The sequence below is a fragment of the Zeus faber genome (assembly GCF_960531495.2).
Source record: "Zeus faber genome assembly, chromosome: 1".
Lineage (NCBI taxonomy): Eukaryota > Metazoa > Chordata > Actinopteri > Zeiformes > Zeidae > Zeus > Zeus faber.
Window position 1 is genome coordinate 11,690,045 of NC_137193.1, and position 21,902 is coordinate 11,711,946.

Consider the following 21,902-nt stretch of genomic DNA (forward strand, 5'->3'; position numbering starts at 1 on the left):
TTATCGTATAGCTGTTATTATTATTATTATAATTATAATTATAATTATTATTATTATCTTTATTATTATCACTCCAATTTAACGTCAGTTTAAACAGTTTGTTGACTTGTTGATTCAACTTTTTACTGACTCATTGATTCAACTTGTGCTCCGTCGACTCTGAGCAGAAATGACCCGCACGTCGATTAGAGCGTTTGATCGAACACACCGAGAGGCTTCAGACCCTCCTTCATGTCTTACTTTATGACAGAAAAATCCACTTTCTTTCTCATTTTAAAATGTCCTTTCGGGGCAGCCAAATAAAAACAATGTGACGCTCTCAAAAAAAAACATCGACATCAAATCCGGAATAACTCTCCGATATATTCTTTCGATCAGTTCTATAGTCGTACACAGATTTAAAGGCAGGGAGCACACACAGTATTAGGAATATTGGATATTGAGTTCGACGAGCAGACGCCTCAACCCAGGCAACATTAAATGACCCCTGTTGTCCTGCAGGACCGCCACCTGGATGGTTGTTCAATGTACAAGACACTCCCAGGGCTGTAGATGATATACTGTTAACAGATGATGCCAATAGTTATTTGATGCAATTTCTGAAATCATTAGATCAATGATTCCTTTTTTTTTTTTTTTTTTTTCCCAGGTAAGAAAAGCGTGCACAGCAATTTCAGTAGATGACGAGACGCACAGGTCCAGCCTGGCTTACCTGGCGCGTACGAGAAGCTAATTTAGACTAGACGGGCTCGTCGCGCCGCCATTTTCAATGGTGTGCCGGTGGGTGCTGAAAAAAAGGTACCAAAAAAAAAGTAGGATCCGGACAGGGTGAGGAAGCCCCTGAGGTAAGTGTTGAACGTCCCGTGGACTCAGTTCGCGGGGAGCAGCAGGACAAAGCCGTCTTTGCTCTTCTTGAAGTCGGAGGTTATCTGGCCGGCCTTGGTCTCCACGGTGACGTTCTTGGGCTTCCCCCGCATGTGGAGCTGGACGGCCGACCGGCAAACCTTCACAGGGAAGGGCACCTTCCTCACGCTGGAAAACACACACAAAATGACGTCTTGTGGATTATTCATGAGCACAAAGAAGTTGACACAAAGTGTGCGATTCTATAGAGCGCGATACTCGAAAAGAGTGATTCATATTACAGTGACATTACAGCGACTGAGTAGATTTGTATTATTGCTGTAGTACTGTATTTGCATTTGAATGGGCATTTTTCTGAGCCCGTAATTCTCCACCGACTGAAATATTTTTCTTGTGGTGTTATCTACTCTGGCTGAAGAACATCTGTTTTCCAACTTAAAATTGATCGAAAAACATTATTTATCCCCACCATTTGGACGAGGTCATGCTCAATCTCTATCTCTTTCTATTCTACTTTACTTCCTTTGAATGTTTTCTTGTAAGTTCTGCCCACTCACATATTATGAGCTCTGGCTCAAATATTTAACACAGAGGGGATGTCCTTGACTGGGTTGGCTGCAAAGGGAAGGTCTGTAGGGGAGGAGGAAGATGAGGACAAGGAGGCGGAGGGGAAGGGGGAGGAAGGGCAGCAGGAGGAGGACGGGGAGAAGGAGTTGGAGGAAGAGAAGGAGGAGGAGGGGGAAGAGGATGAGGAGGAGGAAGAGGAGCATGACGCAGAGAAGGAGGAGGAGGGGAACGAGGAGGAGGAGGACAAGGAGGAGAAGAGGGAAGATGAGAAGGAAGAAGAGCAGGATGAGGGGGAGAGGGAGGATGTGGAGGAGGAGAAGGAAGAAAAGGAGAAGGGGGAAGAGGAGGAAGAGAGTAGCAGGAGCCGAAGGAATAAGGAGAGGAGGATGAGGCGAAGGAGTTGGAGGAAGAGAAGGAGGAGGAGGGGGCAGAGGAGGAGGAGGAGGAGGAGGAAGAGGAGCCTGAACCATAAGGAGGAGGAGGAAGAGAGGGGGAACGAGTAGGAGAAGGCAGAGGAAGAAGGAGGACGAGGAGCAGGAGGAGGAGGAGGATGGAGGGCGGACTGGTGGAGCGCCCGCCCACTGCACAGTGAGCTGAAGATGACCTCCGCCTTGGGGCTCCCAGCGACCCCGGCGACCCCAGGGCGGCCCCGGCGCGCAGAACCAGCCTCCACCCAGCACGCTCACATGGCTCAGGGAGAAAAAACCGCAGCTCGTGTGGAACCTACGTCACGGACCCGCGGGGGACTGTGAGATCACCGCCGATGTTCTCACGCGAGTACAGATCCATATGAGTCACTGTTTGCATGGTTCCTATCTGCTGTTCACACTTAACCTCCACATTACTGAAAAAGGTTTCACGGGAAATCATAACTGAAAGACGGCGAAAAGGCAGCGAAATGATTGAGCGCGTGTAAGTAAACTGAGGGGGAATTTCCATCGCATAGCAACAGTATGTTATGGATCATGTGATGAATGCTTAAGGCAAATAAATCTGGCACAGGAAGGGGCAAATTTGGGAAGCACAGAGCATCCACAGTAGCGGAGGACTATTTCTCGGCGCTGAATACATTTTGTGCACATTCTAATCTAAAAAATTTGAGGAATTTTCCTTAATTTACCCAAGGCCGGTTTCTACCAAAAAGGACTCCTCATCTAAAAACACAAAGCTACAAACAAAACAACCGCTGCCCTGCGAAGCGAAGGGCTGGAAAATTGACCAAATCTTCTCACACGAGTCACTCGTCGAGAGCCGAGTCTCCGAAGAGAGCCGGGCCTTTCATCACCGGAGCGTTTCGGCCGGACCTACACGCAGCCCTTCCCCGAGGCGCTCAGAGCTTTGGTGGTTGGTCTTCATAAGCTGCTCAAACAGGTGCAGCCTTGGCGTATCGTTCTCCAAAGACACGCTTGTTCTCCCCCGTCCGACTCCTACGCTGCCCTCCCCAAAAAAAGAAAAACTCCCTCAACCAGCTGTCAGCAACCCTGCCCCTCACCAAACCCAACCCACCCCCCCACCCCAACACACACACACACACACACACACGCCCGACCCAGAACTCACCGACCTTCCCCGGGCCTCGATTGGGGACCGACAGTGATACTGTGAGGCAGTGATTTCACTGACTCAACAGGGGGAGGTCCCGGTGAAACTCGACACTGGGGGGGGGGGCTCTGAACCTCCACGCTGAGCCAGTGGGGGGGCTGTGGTGGTGCGCGCGGGGGGGGGCGTATCAAGATGGTGCGTTTTCTTTTCCACCGCAGTGGGTGTAAAGCCTCAAACTGTGAGAAGGTTGGGGTTCGGGGTGAGGCGCTCTATGCAAGTCTCAAACACACTGATTTGCTGCGGCGGAGTTACGGGGGGACTTTACGCCGATGGTGTTTGGTTCCGTTCGTCCAAGTGTGAGATGACTGCCGGATATTTGGGGTTCCAGTCCATTTGAATAGTGATCCTTTTGAGACGTAAAAAAGCTTTGGGCCCAGTGTGATCGAGATCCAACACAGGGCTATGGTGAGAGGATTAACTTGTACTCAACGTGCACCGAGGCCATGTTTCACTGATGGTTCAACAAGCACACACAAAAATATGTGTAACCTTTTAGTGGCGAGATGGGTTTCTATAGATTTGTGTCTGACATGAAATCTCCCTGATCTCCCGGTATTTATATTTGTTTTCATGTTTTGTTTTCATCATTTCCTCATGCCATGTCACTAGCCTCCATGTCATTTCAGATCAGCCCACTCCCTTTTGCTTTGCTGTAACTCCCTTCCTTTTACCTGGTTTTGCCTGCTTGCAGCTCATTCCCTTGTTAGTCCCTTAGTATAAATACCGGTCCACTTCCCTTTGTTCTCTGCCAGATTGTCTTTTGCATTACGCTGAGCTTTCCTGCACTACTACCTGTTTCCTGTACCTTCCGTCCGAACATCTGCCTGATTCACTGGACTCTGATTCTCGCCCTGTTTCCCTGGACCCTGCTTCTCTGCCTGTTTCCCAGGACCCTGATTCTCTGCCTAATTCCCTGGACTCTGATCCTCTGCCTGATTCCCTGGACTCCGGTTCTCTGCCTCATTCCCTGAACTCTGATTCTCTGCCTGATTCCCTGAACTCTTATTTTCCGCCTGATTTCCTGGACTCTGATTCTCTGCCTGATTCCCTGGACCCTGATTCTCTGCCTGATTCCCTGAGCTCTGATTCTCTATCGGATTTCCTGGATCCTGATTCTCTGCCTCATTCCCTGGACCATGATTCTCTGCCTATTCCTTGCCAGATATGTTTTCCTTCTCTGACTGATCTCCTGGTTTTGACCCCTGCCCGTTTTCATTTTTTTTTAATAAACCCTGTGGACTTTGACTTCTTACCTGACTGTTTTTTGTGTCGTGCTCATGGGTTCACATCCGCTGCTGATATTGGTTAAGTTGTGATGATGAAAGTACGCTGTGCTTGGGCACAGAGAGCGTTTAAGTGTACATTAAAAGGTTTCACAGCGTTTTAACAGATGAAGGTTCAATCAGAGTTGGACTTACAAACAATTCATCTATGCTAAGATTGAACCCACAGACAGAACTGGGCCACAGCGAGGCCTGTCACGAGAAATAATATACTGACTTAACTTACGATTTATGGACATAACCTACAGTACATTTTTCTGACCACAATTATTGCCCGTTGTGTTTCCATGCCTGTTTGTTTACATAAGAATATCACCAAAATTATAGCCAACATGATGCCAGAATAAACAGGGTATTCCCTATCATTATAAGACTTGGGTGCAGCGGCTTTAAAGCGTTTTTTCACAGCGTGGGGAACGACGCCGCTACTCCAAGTATCAACACGACAAAACCTAAACAGTACCTCGGTGACAGAAGAATCCTGCAAAATCGTGATCTACTCCTTGTCTTTCGGAGTTTTCACAGTGACCATCGTGAATCTTGAATCTTGAATTATATCAGTGGCAAAAAATGTTCTTAAAATGACAATATCGTTTATCACAATTATTTCGAGGACAATAAAGCATCCAAAAAAAGTAGTTATTGTGACGGACCGGCAGCAGCAGCCGTTCCTCTGCGGCTCCACCTCTACCACCATCCCTCGTTCTGCCCTCCTCAGCTCTTTCCTCTTCTCCTTTCTCTTTGCCCTCCTCCCCTCTGGCTCCTATGTAGGGCTGGCCGGTGCGAATCCAATGTGAACACATGCCTCTGTCCCACCATTATGAAGAATTATGATCTGTTTTATGTGCAGCAGAAGCTGGGGCGGCCGGCGAGGCTGTGCCGGTGTGTCACTGAGGCCGTTAGGCTCCCGGGGGCGCGGTCCCATTGTGTGCACGGAAATCAAATGAACACGGAGCCGGCGCTGAGCGGCTCCCGGAGGAATAATGTGTCTTTGCAGATAAAAGATGTTTGTGTGCCGTTGTCGGTTTGTGAGCGACTTTGTTTCTCCCTTTAGAACGATACAGTCACAGTCCTTTGATAAACCGATTTAGGATTTTGTACCTCTGTCCCATTGTGTGTGTGTGTGTGTGTGTGTGTGTGCGCGCGCGCACGCCTGTGTCTTCGTTTTTCTATTTAAGGGTGTTATCAACACCGACCAAAAGCAGCCTGTCCATTAACACAAGTCCCATTCACACCATTCCCAGATGGCCAACAACCATGTAAGATAAATGGTGTATACGGAGACCTTTTACACAATCCTCCCTCGGTACCGAGCCCCACAGACAGCAGGCGTCATTCACTGTGGCAATAGTGGAAAGGCATAATTAAAAACCATTTCTCTAGGACAATAATTTGAATAATTGAGTTTCTAATGAAGAAAATAGATTTCCAGAGGGAAATAGACTTCCCCGACTGACGCGGAGCCGGCCGGTCATCGGCCGTGGCCGGAATGTGTTTGGTATCTATAATTATTTGTGACTTCCAATCACAGCGATGTCGGATGAGGCGACGGTCCTCGGGCCACAGGTGTGAACGGTCCCGCGTGCGCCCCCGCGTGAGCAGCCGACAAACAGGACCTACGTCTATACGGACACATCGGCGCTCGCACACCTTCCCTCCCAGAGAACACTCCGCGGCTTGAAAGACGCAGCTATGAATAGCAAGGCAGCGTCTCGGGGGCGAGCTCTGCATCTAACGGTGTGTTAGTCACACCATCACGCCTTCCGCAAATCAAACACCGCCTTAATGAGCGAGAGGAAGGGAGTTTGAAAAGTTGTTGGGAAGCGAGAAAGGTCGAGTAAGTTAAATTGAGCGCGAGACAGAGAGAGAGAGAGAGCGAGAGAGAGAGCGGCCCAAAAAGAACTTCACATTTCCAGCTTCACGTTTCCATCAGTGTCGGTGACTCCATTCCCTCCTCCCTCGCTCCAGTCCACCCGTCCGTCGCTCCTTTCTTCCTTCTTTCCTTCCAACCACAATCTCTCATCCCATCCCTCCGCACCGCTCTCTCCCTCCATTCTCCATTCCACCCTCCCCTTTTCTTTCCTTCCTTCCACCCTCATGTCCCCCTTTCCTTCCCTTTTTCCACCCTTGTGCCTCCCTTTCCTTCCGTCTCTCTACCCTCCTTGCCTCCTTCCTTTCCCTCCCTACCACCCTCCTTCCTGTCCATCAGTCCATCTCTCCTCCCACCCTCTTGTCCCTCCTATCATCCAGCACCCCGTCCTCCTTTCCTTCCCCACTTCTTTCCACCATCCTTTCCTCCTTTCCTTCCTTCCTCCCTTCCACAATCTCTCATCTCTTCCGCAAGTGCTTCCTTGGCATGCAGCCTCCTCCTCCAATGTGTTCACCCACCCACCACATCCGCCTCGGCGTGCCACTCTGCATAATTTGTCTTCGGATTCAGGTGTAATTGGGTCTCGGCGGAGGACAAGACGGAGCGACGTCCAAAGACTGACAAAGCAGAACAAAACCACAGACACCGGCACAAACCGCGAGAGCGGTGATGGGCCGGAGGATGAAAAACGGCGGAAGTGGTTGACGCGAACACGGCAAACAATTATTACAGCGGAAAGAGGTAAATGGGCTTTACAGTGCATGCCTCACATTCACCTATTGAGGTCACTTCGACGTGCTGCCAGTAGGAGTCGGGGATCAAACCAGGAACCCTCTGATTACTGGAGGACTCGCTCTGCCTCCTCCGCCACCGTAGCCCCAACTGTCGCTGAAATGATGACTGGCTTGACGCTGCATATTATAATTAATAATAATAATAATATAATAATATAATTAATAATGATATGATATGATAATTATAATATAATTATAATTATCATATAATTCTTCAATAACACATAGTTTTTCCAGTGATCATAAGTAATGCATAAAGAGGCACGACGGTTCAAAAGTTACCGTGCTTCTTCAGCAGAGAAGATGCTCTTTTTTTTTTCCAGCAGAGTGTAGGAAAGTTAATCGGATGCTGCGGTTAGGAGGCGCTTATCTCGCCATGACTCTGAGGGGGGGGGGGTAAAAAAAAACAAAAAAAAACTGTCCGGGTCACAGAGCGGGTGACAGAAACGATCCTTCTAAACTACTACTTCCATACCATACCGATGGCAACCCTAACCTCAGTACCTCATCAAATGTCGAAGGCAAATGGGCAGTTTACTACTAGAAACCTACAAGAACGGATCTGGCCTCCATTCGAGGTAGGCGCTCTTGTTCAAAGCCGTTTACTGGCTCGCACTGACGTCGCTCCCGCTTTTTGCCCGTTGATTTCGAGTCAAGCAGTCAAAACCAGCTGGGGGGGGGGCGCTTCATCGGGTTGAGACGCACGTTCATTTTCACAAACGGACTTTGGTGATACAGTCACTCCATCCTCGCACGCCCCCTCCCTCCCTCCCTCCCTCCCAAAAACCCCTGTGCCTAACCCCTTTTCCATCAATCCAACAGTCCCAATGTTCTGTACAACCCTTCCAACCCACGTACGGCATTCAAGCCGGGCCTGCAATTTTCTCTGCAATCTTAATTACCGCTTTCTCGGCTGCCTGACAACTGTCACCGGAACGACAGCCGAATCCGCATCCTCCTGGCCACAGGGGGTCAGTGGGGGCACTGCACAGCCCGTCTATCTGAGGCTACCTGCGGACTTGGTGGCCCCGGCCAGCAGGTAGCGCGAGGGAGCTATTGTGGTCATTAAATTCATCAAACCCCATCCTCACGTTATAATTATCACCGTGGTCGTCATCCAACACGCGGTGCCCATCTCGACCATCAGCACTCCACAACCTGAGGGGAGGCTGGGGGGATGGATCCTGAGACTGAAAAGAACGATGAGTCACACCGGAACAACAGCAAAGGGAACACATGTCGAGCCATTATAGATCTCAATCATGGAACAGGGGCAGTGTGTGCCGCTGGATCCGCTGTGGCTCTTACAAGAATGCCAGCGGCCACGTCCTGCGCTCGGCGATGCTCTTATGCGAGGCCTACGCGTCTCGAATAACAAACGTGCGTCACCGAGCCTCCGTCGCGTTCGCCCGCATTGATTGATTCTAAAAGCAATCCCCACATCGCCGAGATAAGAGGAAATCCGCTTAGCCCCCCCCAGTCAACAGGAGAGCGGGGAACGGCGTGACACGTCAAATTGATTGTCAATAGACAGATAATAGAGTGTCATTGGGTCCAATTCAGGGCAGCGGAGACTGAATAAGACTATTTGAGGTGAAAGAAATTGAATTTCAGAACCAAAATGGGACGAGGTGAGCCTCTTGCACACTAAAGACTCATATTGCACTCGCAGACACATATCGCAAGCAGAGTTTCCGTTCGGCAAGTTGCCACGGGAAGTCAATCGGTTTGGACAATCCAAAGCTGATCTGAGAGCTTCACTGACCAATCACGTTTGTCGATATAGAACTAAGCCCCGCCCCCTCCCTCGTGGACAGGTGGCGCTTGTAAACACAGTAGACACGGAGCTCCAGCGTCTAGAACTCTGAGGAGAAACAGAAAGATGATGTGTGATTAGGACACATACATCCACATTTTGGTGTTTTTTTTGGATATATAAGTCCGACCTAAAGCAGATTGTAAATATTCATTTTGTAAAATATGTCGTCGGGACGTCCCAACGAAGACGGACAACACCGCAAACTTTATTATTTAATTTGATCTACCTGCCATATGTATTTTGTTTTTGATTTGATCAAAATGTTATTTTAGTGAAATGTTTATAAAAGCAGCTGCACTTGTAACTTATTGTTCACAAACGAAAATTATTTGATTTCAAGTAGTCATTTTTTCAAGTCCTAATTTTTATTTATTTATTTTTAAAATGGCGTTAACTGACTTATATTATTTTTAATATTGATTAAAAAAATATTATATATCTACATGCCTTGATGATGTCATTCTCTATATAGCCTGCCCATCAATTATTTTTAAGCTCAATAAACACAGATAATATTTGACCGGAATCTCTCCCATTTGTCCTGGCTGCAAACCAGCCCACGTACTCTCAGCGCTAATAAAAAATAACCAATAAAAATAAAAAACAATGAAAACAGTATTTTTATGATAGATGTATTTATTTAACTTATTTTATTTTCCGATGTTTTTTGAATGAAGCAAAAACAAAAACCCTGTGCGCTGTCCCGATGCAAGCCCGTGCCTTACGACAGTCAGAACTAACTTTTAAACGACGTCTTGCGGATCTAATATGAGTGAAGATCCAGCGGCTGGGTCGTTTATGTCTCGCCTCAAATTTGTTCGGATACTGATTTTGGTGAACTGACGAGATGAAATCAGTGAAAATTACAGAGTAAATACAACCCGGAACTCACGCTGAAAACCCCGTTGGAGGACGTCACTTCAGAGTTCCAGCGCAGTGCGAACGCAACCATGAAGAAAAAAGCCCTCGAGGGTTTCTAGTTGTCGGGGGACCTCCCCAGTTCTTAGTTCCACTCAGCGAGTCCCCAGAACTGTTCGGTGCGAAAACGCCTCATGTCAAGTATTCTGACATCATTGTGGTGAATCAGAGGACTGCCTGCACGCTGTCACCCACAAAGGTATGTTTGAGAGTGAGACGCCAGTGACTCCAGTATCACTAATTCAGAAAGTCCACAAAATAAATCAAGGACTGAGCCTTGAGCCCTGCGTAGTAACCGTGTCTCTGAAAACTCAAGAGTGACTTGCAATTCAAATGGTCTCATGTGGTCAAAAGTTTCCGGGTTACATATTGTCACACATTGGTCAACGTCTTAATTTCAGGACAATTTGACACCCCCGAGAGGTGATAAATGATAGCGCCAAAGTAGACAAAGTCAAAGAGTGAATAAAAGAGGGACACGATGACCATGGAAAGTGTGGGAACGAGGGACGGCGCGAGGGGACCGACTGGTCCAGGGCCATCTCAGAGATGAGCACATTGAGGACAAGCCTCCGAGGGAGCGAGGGAGGGAGTGGAGGGGAGAAAGAGGAACAGAGGAGGCTATTTCAGGCAAAGATGACGCCAAGTACGACCTAAAAAGCTGAGTTTAGAACAGAGAGAAGCCATTTGCAGGAGCCCACAACTATTGAGTGTGGTGTCCAACGGGGGCGAAGAGAAAGTCAAGTCCTCTAACGCCAGTGACTGGGCACAGTGTGTGTGTGTGTGTACCAGACACATCATGTACTGTCTATGTATATGTATATGTATACTGTATACATCTATAACTTCACTGTATATAACTAAAGACATTTATTGTGATTTTCTTTTAGGTTCATTACATATTGCCAATATATATTTTTTTATGTTTTTTTTTGCTTTATTTTTAATATATATATATATTTTTAATTTTTTTTATTTTTATGAAGACTTTTCTATATTTAAGTTCGTTACTAGGTCTATTGCATATTGGCAGTTTTCCCTTATTTTTCTATTTTGGGGGGATTTATCCTATTGGCAATAAAAAAACATTTTTTATTTATTTTATAGCATATTGCCATTATTCAAAATTGTATTATTATTATTATTATTATTATCATCAGTATTGTTTTGATGTGTACTGTTAAAGCACTGCAATTTCCCTCCCATCTGTCTCTATCTGTCTGTATATCTATCTATCTATCTATCTATCTATCCGTCTGTATATCTATCTATCTATCTATCCGTCTGTCTGTCTGTCTGTCTATCAGCTTTGAGTTTTTCGGGGCTGCACTGGGATGGGAGGGGTGACCTAGCTTTAAGACATCTATTAATGTGCCACGATCGTGGGTTTTTCCACATTCATAAATGAAAGTGCTGATGTGAAAAAGAGCAGACAGCGACGCAGGGGGGCCGGGGGACGAGTCCGATGAAAAGATGGAGAAAATGAAAGCCGAGAGAAAATTAAATCCAATTCCGAAGAAGAGGGCGGATGTTAGCGATGAACACGGGACGGCAAAGAGACAGAGAATTTAATAAAATAATTGAAATGATGACAGAAGAAGTACAAGGACTTTAGAGACTACGGAGCAGACAGTAAGATGTTTTAAATAATAGAGAAACACATTAACACCAAGCCTGGAGTCTTTTCGGTGTAGGTTTTGTAAAGTTCAGTTTTGGAGAAGATCAATGCGTCACATTCATTTGGTGTTATAAAGGAAATGAACACGAGAAAGATGAAAAACAATAAGCGTTTTTTTGAGTGTAGCTGTTTGATAAAAAGTAGTTTCCCAAGCCCTCAGGCTTGTTATGTAACATTTACACATTTCTTTCACTTAAATGAAAGTACAAAAAAAGACATCTGAATGGTTGTTTTCTGAATCTAACTCCTTGAATTAAAATTGAACTGAATGAATGTTAAGAATGTTAAGAACAAAGATTTAGTTTGAATTTGGACACACTGTTGCGGACCAGCAGTGTTAACCAGTAATTAAGAAAATAAGCTAATTAAGTCTCCGTTTTACTGTCATTTTATATATATATATATATATACATACATACACACACACACACACACACACACACACACACACACACACACACACACACACACACACACACACACACACACACACACAGTATATAGCCACAACATAACAACAACAACTAACACTTGTAGTTTTCAAATACACCGATCAGCCATAACATTAAAACCACCACTAATAATCACTCACATTGTGTAGCTCCCACTCGTGCCACCAAAACAGCTGTGACCCATAGAGGCATGCACTCCACAAGACCTCTGAAGGTGTCCTGTGGTATCTGGCACCGAGACGTTAGCAGCACTCGCAACCTGGAGGTTGCGAGTTGGAGCCCCCATGGATCGGGCTTGTTGTTCCAGCACATCCCATGGATGCTCCATCGATTGAGATCTGGAGGCAAAGTCAACACCTTCAACTCTTTGTCATGTTCCTCAAACCATTTCAGGACAGTTTTTTGCAGTGTGGAAGCTGCATTATCCTGCTGAAAGAGGCCACTGCCATCAGGGAATACCATTGCTATGAAGGTGTACTTGGTCTGTAACAATGTTGAGGTAGGTGGTACGTGTCAAAATAACATCCACATGAAAGCCAGGACCCAAGGTTTCCCAGCAGAACATTGCCCAGAGCGTCACAGTGCCTCCACCAGCTTCTTCCCACAGTGCATCCTGGTGCCATCTCTTCCCTCGGTGAATGCACCCGACCCTCCACATGATGTAGAAGAAAATCAGACCAGGCCACCTTCTTCCATTGCTCCGTGCTCCAGTTCTGACGCTCACGTATCCATTGTAGGAGCTTTCAGTGGTGGACAAGGGTCAACATGGACACTCTGACCGCTCTGCCGCTACACAGCCCCATACACAGCAAGCTGTGATGCACTGTGTGTTCTGACACCTTCCTATCACAGCAGCATCATCTTTTTCACCAATTTGGTCCTTGTCAAAGTGGCTCAGATCCTTACGTTGCCCATTTTTCCTGCTTCCAACACATCAACTTCAAGAACTGACTGTTCACTTGCTGCCTAATATATCCCACCCCTTGACAGGTGCCATTGGAACAAGATGATTAATGTTATTCATTTCACCTGTCACTGGTTTTAATGTTGTGGCTGACTGGTGGGTATATCAGTGTGTGTGTGTGTATAGTTTAACCTACAGTGGCACGGTGGCTCACAGCAAGAAAGTCCTGCGTTCGATTCCCGCCTGGGGCACTGTTGGCACCGTGCTCCGGCGGGTTTTCTCCCAAATAGGAGCCTTTCTGTGTGGAGTTTGCATGTTCTCCCTGTGCTCACATGGGGTTTCCTCCACCTACCATCCGTAAGGACCCCCACCAAAAACATGCACACATCATCGTCTGACCAGCCATGGACACTTGGTATAAGGTCCCTGGGCACGTTGACAAATGCTGCCCACTGCTCCTGGCTGACCCCACGGAGGAAGGACAAGCCAGGATGGGTCAAATGCAGAGGCCGCATTTCACCGGCCACCATCCAAAGCATGTGCATGTGTTGTAGCCTGACAATTAAAGATTCTTTTTTATGCTATAAACTATACTACTACACTACTATATATAAAATAAGCTAAAAAAAAACCTGAATTGCCTTTTAAAGTGTGGGATCCTTCCCAATCTTTTAATACTGGGTGGATCATATCCCAAATCCTGTCTTTAGCCCAGTCACTCTCCCAGCTGTCCCACCAGATGGCCTGAGTGTGTAACCCCCTCTTCCACCCTCTGTAAACACACACACACACACACACACACACCCACAAAACAACATACACAAACATACGCACACACGTTATCATAAGTTATTATAATAAATATATAATACTATACATAGTAGTAAAAACATAACTTATTTTAAGTCAATCATGCTGACAGCTGAGAGCCCAGTGAAAGGAAGAGAAACCTAGGGACAGAGAGTCAGAGAGATAAAGGAGTGGTGCGGATGGAGGGATGGGAGTGGAGGAATGCATTCTGCGGAGGGATGGAGCGTCGGATGTGAGATCACAGCGAGCGAGACAGCTTGTCTGCACCAGCCGCTGCCGCCGCCGAGCGTCAACTTTGAAGTTGGATTCCACCTCGTCCCGCTACCAGCCAGTCTCCTCGTCTGACCCAGATCGCTGCAACGCTCCCAATTCACTGGCTCAACTAGAAAACACTCCCAGGACCCTCAGATCCCTATTTAATGTCTGAATTGGGGATGACAGGGAAACGCAGAGAGAGAGAGAGAGAGCGAGAGAGAGCGAGAGAGAATCAGAGAGAGAGAGAGAGAGAGACCTAAGACCACAATGGGTCCATTGACTCCGTCTTCCCTGCATCAGCAGATGCCGAAACCTTGATGCGAGATACAAAATGACTCACACATGACTCCCAAAGTCATGGAATTCACTTCCTGGCAGAAGGGAAGTTAATTCTGTGTGTGTGTGTGTGTGTGTGCGTGTGTGTGTATGGAGGAGGAGGAGGGATGATGACAATACTCACACACGCTCACACACACACTTCCCACGCCACACTTCCACGGCTCACCACTGACTTTGTCACTTAAGTCTCTTTTTGAAGGGGGTCCTGCAGAGGTCGCGACCCCTCGCCCCCCCCCAGATGGTGGCACAAAGGCGGGTGGAGGCAGACGGGAGCGGCACACACACACCCCTGGTGGAGCCCTGATCTCAACCAATGGCCGCCGCCTGTTATTCCGGCGCTTGAAACTGCGCAGCTGCCACAAGGTCCACACTGACATGCAGACCCTAAAACACCAAAACCCGATACCCCCCGATCTCCAATCTACATTGGGGGTCCAGAATGATCCGAGCAGCCCCCCCGATGAAAAACAAACAAAGTGGACAACATCCACGAACACATGGGTGGATGCACGCACAACAATGATCCATGTGGGTCGTGCCGTTCAAATCCGTCTGGCAGAGACGGATGTTGCCCGACGCCGTGATTCTGAACTATGAACGGTGGCGGCAACGCAACCGGTTCCTACTTGTCAGTGATAAATGTCACCGCGCCTCATTCATTTCACGCCAGTTATTCATGCTGTGACATCATCGTCGCGCGCGCGCACACACACACATACACGCGCGTGCGCGCGCGTACGCACGCACACACACACGCACACACACACACATACACGCACACACACACGCACACACAGCTGTCAGGGATGTATGTTACTCCTGCTCTTCGTCTGGTGTGATACGAATGAAACGTCAACAGCATAGTTCCAAAACATTTTCCATAGAGGACCAGAGTGTTTATTCCAAATTTTACTCCAACCAAACACCACATTATCTAAGGCACTACGAGCGGGTTTCGATTATTTACCGTCTTTCATATTGTTTCCATGCATCTACAGCAGGAGTACTCAAAACCTTTTTCAAATAATAACTTAGGAATCTTAAATAAATAAATAAGTCAGATGTCCAGAACAATTCCAGCTCAATGCAGAGACATCAAAAGACCAGAACTTCTCCCGAACTGAGTTTGTTTACGTGGTGAACGGTAGCAGTATGCCACAGTATTAGTGGTGATGATGGATTTTGAAATTCCTCGATGTTTTCAGGAAGGTCTCCACCGAAAGGTGCGCCGCAAAAAGAACGCACACAGCACAATTTGATATTTTGGCGGATGGGCCATGTAAACTGGGCTGGGTGAAGGAATCAAAATAATGCAAAAAAAACTTTATTCATAATTTATACATGGTTACTCTGATTTTACACCTTATTCTGATAAGTGTGCGTGTCAATGTACTGAATATCGCTTTTTTTGGCCAACACAGACCACCAAAACCAACCATTACTTTTTACGGAAAACTATGGACTTTCATCACTATAGACAGCTATAGATTCACGGAAGTATAATACAAATAATTCATTTTTCATGAGACATTAGAGACATCTCAAATAAAAATATAAAAAAGGAAAATTCTTAACGATGTATTTATATCAGCCACGTTACGCCTCGTTCAGGTGCAGCACTGACCGTGTGAAGTGGTCCACCAGGGCCCCCACCAGCTCCCCCACCCGGTCCTGGTTGGGGCACAGCTCCCCTCGCTGCAGGCACAGCAGGAGGTCGTCCTGGGAGGACGTGTGCAGCGCCACCATCTGGTCGACTCCGCTGGTCACGCTCACACCCGTCAGCTGAGGGCAACGAAACGCATCGCGAGGCCCCCGTTAGTCTCCAGACAGCAGGACGTGGATATGGTGTGTGTGTGTGTGTGTGTGTGTGTGTCTGTGCGTGTGCAGTGATTCATAAAGAAAAGGTAAAGGTGATCAAGATGTGTTGCGAGGAGCTTATTTCGGAAAAAGAAAAATGAAAAGAAAATTATTCTTTTTGATCAGTTTTGATCTTGAAGCAGGTCCAAGGTCATAAAATAACAGAGCAATGCATATTGACAGTCAGTGTGCGACAATGATTAAAAAATCTTAACTGGATCTATTGACAAAATACACTGAAAATATTGGATCAACTTCAACTTTATTGTCTCAACAATTAGTGAAGCAAATATATTTAGTGTGTTCACTACTTGAAATCGAGAAACCGAGTTGCACATTTTGAAGGAAACCTTTTGTGGTGTGGGGGTGGTGCGGTTTAAGCAGCCACACCTGTCTCGGGTGATTGGGCCCGGGATGAGGGTGGCTGTACGCCCGTTGCTCGTCAGAGCAATCAACAAGCAACAGGTAAATCACCCATCCCCAACACACACACACACGGAGAGAGCCTCTGTCATGACATCCGTCCACCTGCTCCCGGCTTGTTCCAGCTTGCCGCTCTCTACAATAAAGTGGTGTGTTTGCAACATCTCTGCCTGTGCCTGCGTCTAGTGTTAAAAAATGAAAGCACTTCTTTAAGTTGATCCAGTGACTCCAACCCAATGAAAGTACACACTGAATAACATAACAGCATATCACATCACTACTAAACTAATATTGTTCGCTGGAGTAATAATCAGTAATGTTAAATAAAAAAATAATTTTGCTTTATTGTTTATTTTTAAGGTTTATTGCATAATCCTATTTTGTCTATTTGCTATCCATCTCTCGAAAAGAACAGTAAAATAACTATAACGACCATATCACAAGCGAAGAAAAAAACCTCTCTTGCAGTGCTTTGGAATGTAACCTACTTACAGTTGACATTATCCTTGGTGAATATAACCTGTGGAATCATGGCAAAAAAAAAAAAAAATGTGGACCAGTGACATTAGTGGATTATTTCAGTCCTGAGTGTACATGGCTGAGGGTGAGGGGCGATGCAGGGTTTGACCCAGTTGGAATTCCACACACTGATTTGTTGTGGCTGAGAGGAAGTGGAGAGAGAGAGAGGGGAGGAAGAGAGGGAGTGTGTGAGAGAAAGTGTGTGTGTTTTAGGGAGAGAGAGGGAGAAAGAGAGAGAGAGGGAGAGGGAGAGAGAGAGATACAGAGTAGAGAGAGAGAGAGAGAGAGAGAGAGAGAGCGAGAGAGAGGGGAGAGGGAGAGAGAGATACAGAGAGGGAGGGGGAGAGAGAGAGTGGGAGAGAGAGACAGAGGAGAGTTGTTACAGAGGGGATGAGAAATAGAGGACATGAAATAAAGAATGAGGGACAAACGGATGGAGGGATGGACGGAGAGAAGGAGAACGGCGAGACGACAGGTGGAGTGAATGGGACACAGCGTAGTGGATGGAGGGAGGAGAGGAAGCGAGAGCGGGCATGATGTTAAGCCTCTTACAGCTGGTGGATGAACACACACGCACATGCGCGCACACACACACACAAACACACACACACACACACACACACACACACACACACACACACACACACCAGTCGGAAAACGCAGGTTAATCCAGTGTGTGTGGAGGGGGCGGGGGGTTCAATTGGAGAACAACCTGTCCTTCCACGCTGGGAACAGTGCTGAGACGGAGGTACTGTAAAGTAGAGGCTCCATAGCGATGATGCGGAGCACAGCCGCAATTTCATTAGTTAGGAGACCTGATGTATTGACATCATAGGTCGATCACTGTTTTTGTCAACGAAGCTCTGCTCTCAGGGCAGAATGGCCGAACATTTTCTTAAGGAACTGTGTAAAAAAATAAACATTAACCACAACAATCTACATTTACTCTAAACTCAAAATAATAATAATAATAATAATAATAATAATAATAATAATAATAATAATAATAATAATAATAATAATAATAATAATAACAATAATAATAATAGTAATAATAATAATAATAATAATAATAATAATAACAATAATAATAATAATAATAATAATAATAATAATGTCATGAAAGGGGATTCTCCAAACACCAAGATGCGGATCGGGAAGGCGTTGAACATCGTGCTAGAGTAAATATTTGACCTTTAATTTGTCTCAACCCAACTGATGAAAACGCACCTAATTCACATTCTGTTTATTACAACATTTCTATTTCCGAATTTGGAATGAAACCATTTTGCAAAAAAATAAAAAATAATAATAATTGTGATGATGAGATTATGTAAAACTTGTGACAGTTCTAACTTGAGTATTATTATTTTGGATGAGTCCGTGCCACCTCAGCCGGTGGACCACCAGCGTCGTGCCGACCTGTGTGACCACACACACGTGGAGCTTTCCACTTCCTAAATTTGGGCTCTGCTCCCTGTGGTTATCTCCCTGCGCTCCACTGAGATCCCTGATCCAATTCCACAGATCAGGGCGTGAAATGAGTCGGGTCCGTCCCAGACTGCAGAACCCAGCGCTGAGGTGCTGGTGGTGTCGCAGTGTGGCACAGCGCACACACACACACACACACACACACACACACACACACACACACGGAAACGTGCGCATTGAGATTCACCCAAACACACACGTGCATATACACAAACCCACACAGGTCAGACCACATATGGTACGATTGCAGGACCACACACAAACACACACACACACACACACACACACACACACACACACATTTCCACACACTAAAGTTACACACAGACAGATGGGCTCAAGCACGCATACACACAATGAACCACACACACATACACTAATAAATTAACACAAACACACGCATTTAATTTAAAACACACACCCTGCACATTATGCAGTCAACCATGAACAAGAACATAGACACGTGTCCACACCTTTACACACATGCACCAACAGACACACATACAGTACACACAAATAGACTTCTGTATATTTTTGTATTTTTTTTTTCTCTGTTTTAGACTGTTACACTTTTTTTACGCTAATGTCTATATAGCAATGCACCAACCCCTCACCAAGATAAATTCCTTGGATATGAAAATGTACTTGGCCGAATAAACAGATCTAGATTCTCATTATACATTTAAATGAAACACACACACACGCGCACACACACACACACACACACACACACACACACGCTCATCCATGGTGCACACACTAACACATTTATTGCAAACCCACATACACACAGACACACATGCCCACAAACAAGTGCATAGTTAATTTAAAACACACACACACACACACATTTGGATATGCACTCACCCACGCACACACAAACACACACAGATAGATATGCATACACACCTTTACAAACATGCAAAAACATGTGCATAAACACACTTTTTGCTAAATCACTTACACACACACACACACACAAAGACACTTATCTATTTAGATTAAAACACACACACACACACACACACACACACACACACACACACACAGACATGTGCATATATGCAATCACCCATACACAATCTAACACATATCTGCATGCATGCACACTTATTATGCACACACTTATTGCCACAGAACACACCCACACACACACACACACACACATTTTTGTACTGGAATCAAAGTGAGGTCTGACTAAATATTCCTGGTAAGTGAGGACCCATGGTTGTGGTGCGCTTCTAAACAAAACAAAATAGTCAATTCGGAAACCGGTCCTCACAAGTATAGCAAAACACACACACACACACACACACACACACACACACACACACACAAACACACACACACACAACACACACACACACACACACACACACACACACACACACACACACACACACACACACCTCGACTGCAGCAGTGTGCACTGTACCGCTGCTTCCCCCAGCCCCACCCCTACACCACCATGTAGGTCTGAATGTAGGTCAGACACCTCTTCCTCCACCCCCCCCTTCCTCTCTTCCCTCCATCCAGCCCCATTATTTCTCACTCCGTACCTGTCCAGCCGCCTGGGCCCCGCCCTCCTCTTTGACCCGGGACAGCGCCATCTGCCACTCAACGTGCACACGTTCATCTGGTGTCACCGTGTTCTGGAACACGCCGTGCCCCCGTTTCCCACCCCTGTGTGTGTGTGTGTGTGTGTGTGTACGTGTAATTGTGTATGCATGTGGGTTTGAAATTGTGTGTGTTTGTGATTTTATTGTATAAGTCCATGTTTGTGTGTAAGTGACTTTGTGTGTGTGTTTGAGTGTAATCACCCATGTGTGCATGTGTGTGTGCATATGTGCGTGTGTGTGTGTGTGTGTGTGTGTGTGTGTGTGTGTATGTGAGCGTATTCACAGATTTGTGTATATATGTGTGTTTGGGTCTGTGTGTGTGTGTGTGTGTGTGTGTGTGTGTGTGTGTGTGTGTGTGTGTGTGTGTGTGTGTGTGTGTGTGTGTGTGTGTGTGTGTGTGTGTGTGTGTGTGTGCGCGTGCGCGTGTGCGTGTGTGTGTGTGTGTGTGTGTGTGTGCGTTGCCCCGGCAGGCCGCGTGTTTGTTTCTCTTTTAAGTCTCTGTTCATTTCATGCGGGTCCTGCCGTTCAGAGGATCCTGGATCCCTCATGAGACCTTTGTCGATTTTAGAAGCGTGCGAGCGTGTGTTTGTAGCAGTGTATTCACACGTGCCTCGGCGAGGACCTGAGAGGGTATTCGCCAGCGAGCGTGTGTATATTTCTCCGCGTGCTCTGATGTAAACACCCAGAGTGGCGGCGTTCCAGTCGGCGTGTGCTACTTACCACGTCCAGCGGGAGCTTCTTCAGAACCTTGTGCTGTTTCTTCGGCTCCAGCTTGTAGACGTGTTTGTCCGTGACGAGGAGGCCGCGGTCCGTGCTCCTGTTGAACCTGTTCACCTGGAAGATTGGGAGGGGAGCGAGCCGAGGGGTGAGATGCCGGGACAAAAAAAGGCCAAAGCGGTCGTATATCCAGAGGAGGAATACCAGGCCAATGTTTCAAATTGATGCATTAAGGTCGACATTTCTGTTGTGTTGCACTCTGTTCACGGCCGCCAGATTGCACATCCCCTTAAGTTGGAAGCCTTCTTACTAAAATCCCTGATAAGGGACAAAATAGCCATGATTATCCACTGCTGCAGGAAACTGATAAGACCAAGTCCAACGCAAGGTACGATAACGCTCAGTGTGCAGATCGCCTCGATTTTTCCAATGGATTCGAAACAGGCCCAAACTGAAAACCAAAATCTTAAAAGTTAAATAGACTTCTGTGGTAGTTTAGTAGTTTTCACATACACTGATCAGCCACAACATTAAAACCCTCACAAATAACCACAAATATTGTGCGGCTCCCCCTCGTGCCGCCAAAACAGCTGTGACCCATGGAGGCATGGACTCCACAAGAGCTCTGAAGGTGTCCTGTGGTATCTGGCACCAAGACGTTAGCAGCAGATCCTTTAAGTCCTGGAAGTTGTGAGGTGGGGCCCCCATGAATCGGGCTTGTTGTTCCAGCACATCCCACAGATGCTCCATCGGATCGGACCCTAACCCCACCCATCCACATGATGTGGAAGAAAATGTGATTCATCAGACCAGGCCACCTTCTTCCATTGCTCCATGCTCCAGTTCTGATGCTCACGTGTCCATTGTAGGAGCTTTCAGTGGTGGACAGGGGTCAACATGGACACTCTGACCGCTCTGCAGCTACACAGCCTCACACACAGCAAGCTGTGATGCACTGTGTGTTCTGACACCTTCCTATCACAGCAGCATCAACTTTTTCACCAATTTGTGCGACAGTAGCTCTTCTGTGGGATCGGACCAGACGGGCTGGACTTCTCTCCCCAGGGGCATCAGGTGAGACTTGGGTGCCCATGACTCTGTCCCCGGGTTGCCTTTCCTTG

General features: G+C 46.6%; 1 protein-coding gene across 1 annotated transcript in view; it reads right to left on the reverse strand.

The window, feature by feature from the left end:
* Positions 1-784: 784 nt before the first annotated feature.
* Positions 785-21,902, reverse strand: part of myo1g (myosin IG) — a 49,286-nt gene continuing 28,168 nt past the window's right edge. Inside the window, exons 19-21 of the mRNA XM_080009398.1 lie at positions 20,785-20,898; positions 15,780-15,937; positions 785-1,032 (exon numbers count right to left, since the gene is read on the reverse strand). Of these exons, the coding sequence (XP_079865524.1) occupies positions 870-1,032; positions 15,780-15,937; positions 20,785-20,898 (435 nt within the window). The 3' untranslated portion in view covers positions 785-869. The remainder of the gene's footprint in view (positions 1,033-15,779; positions 15,938-20,784; positions 20,899-21,902) is intronic.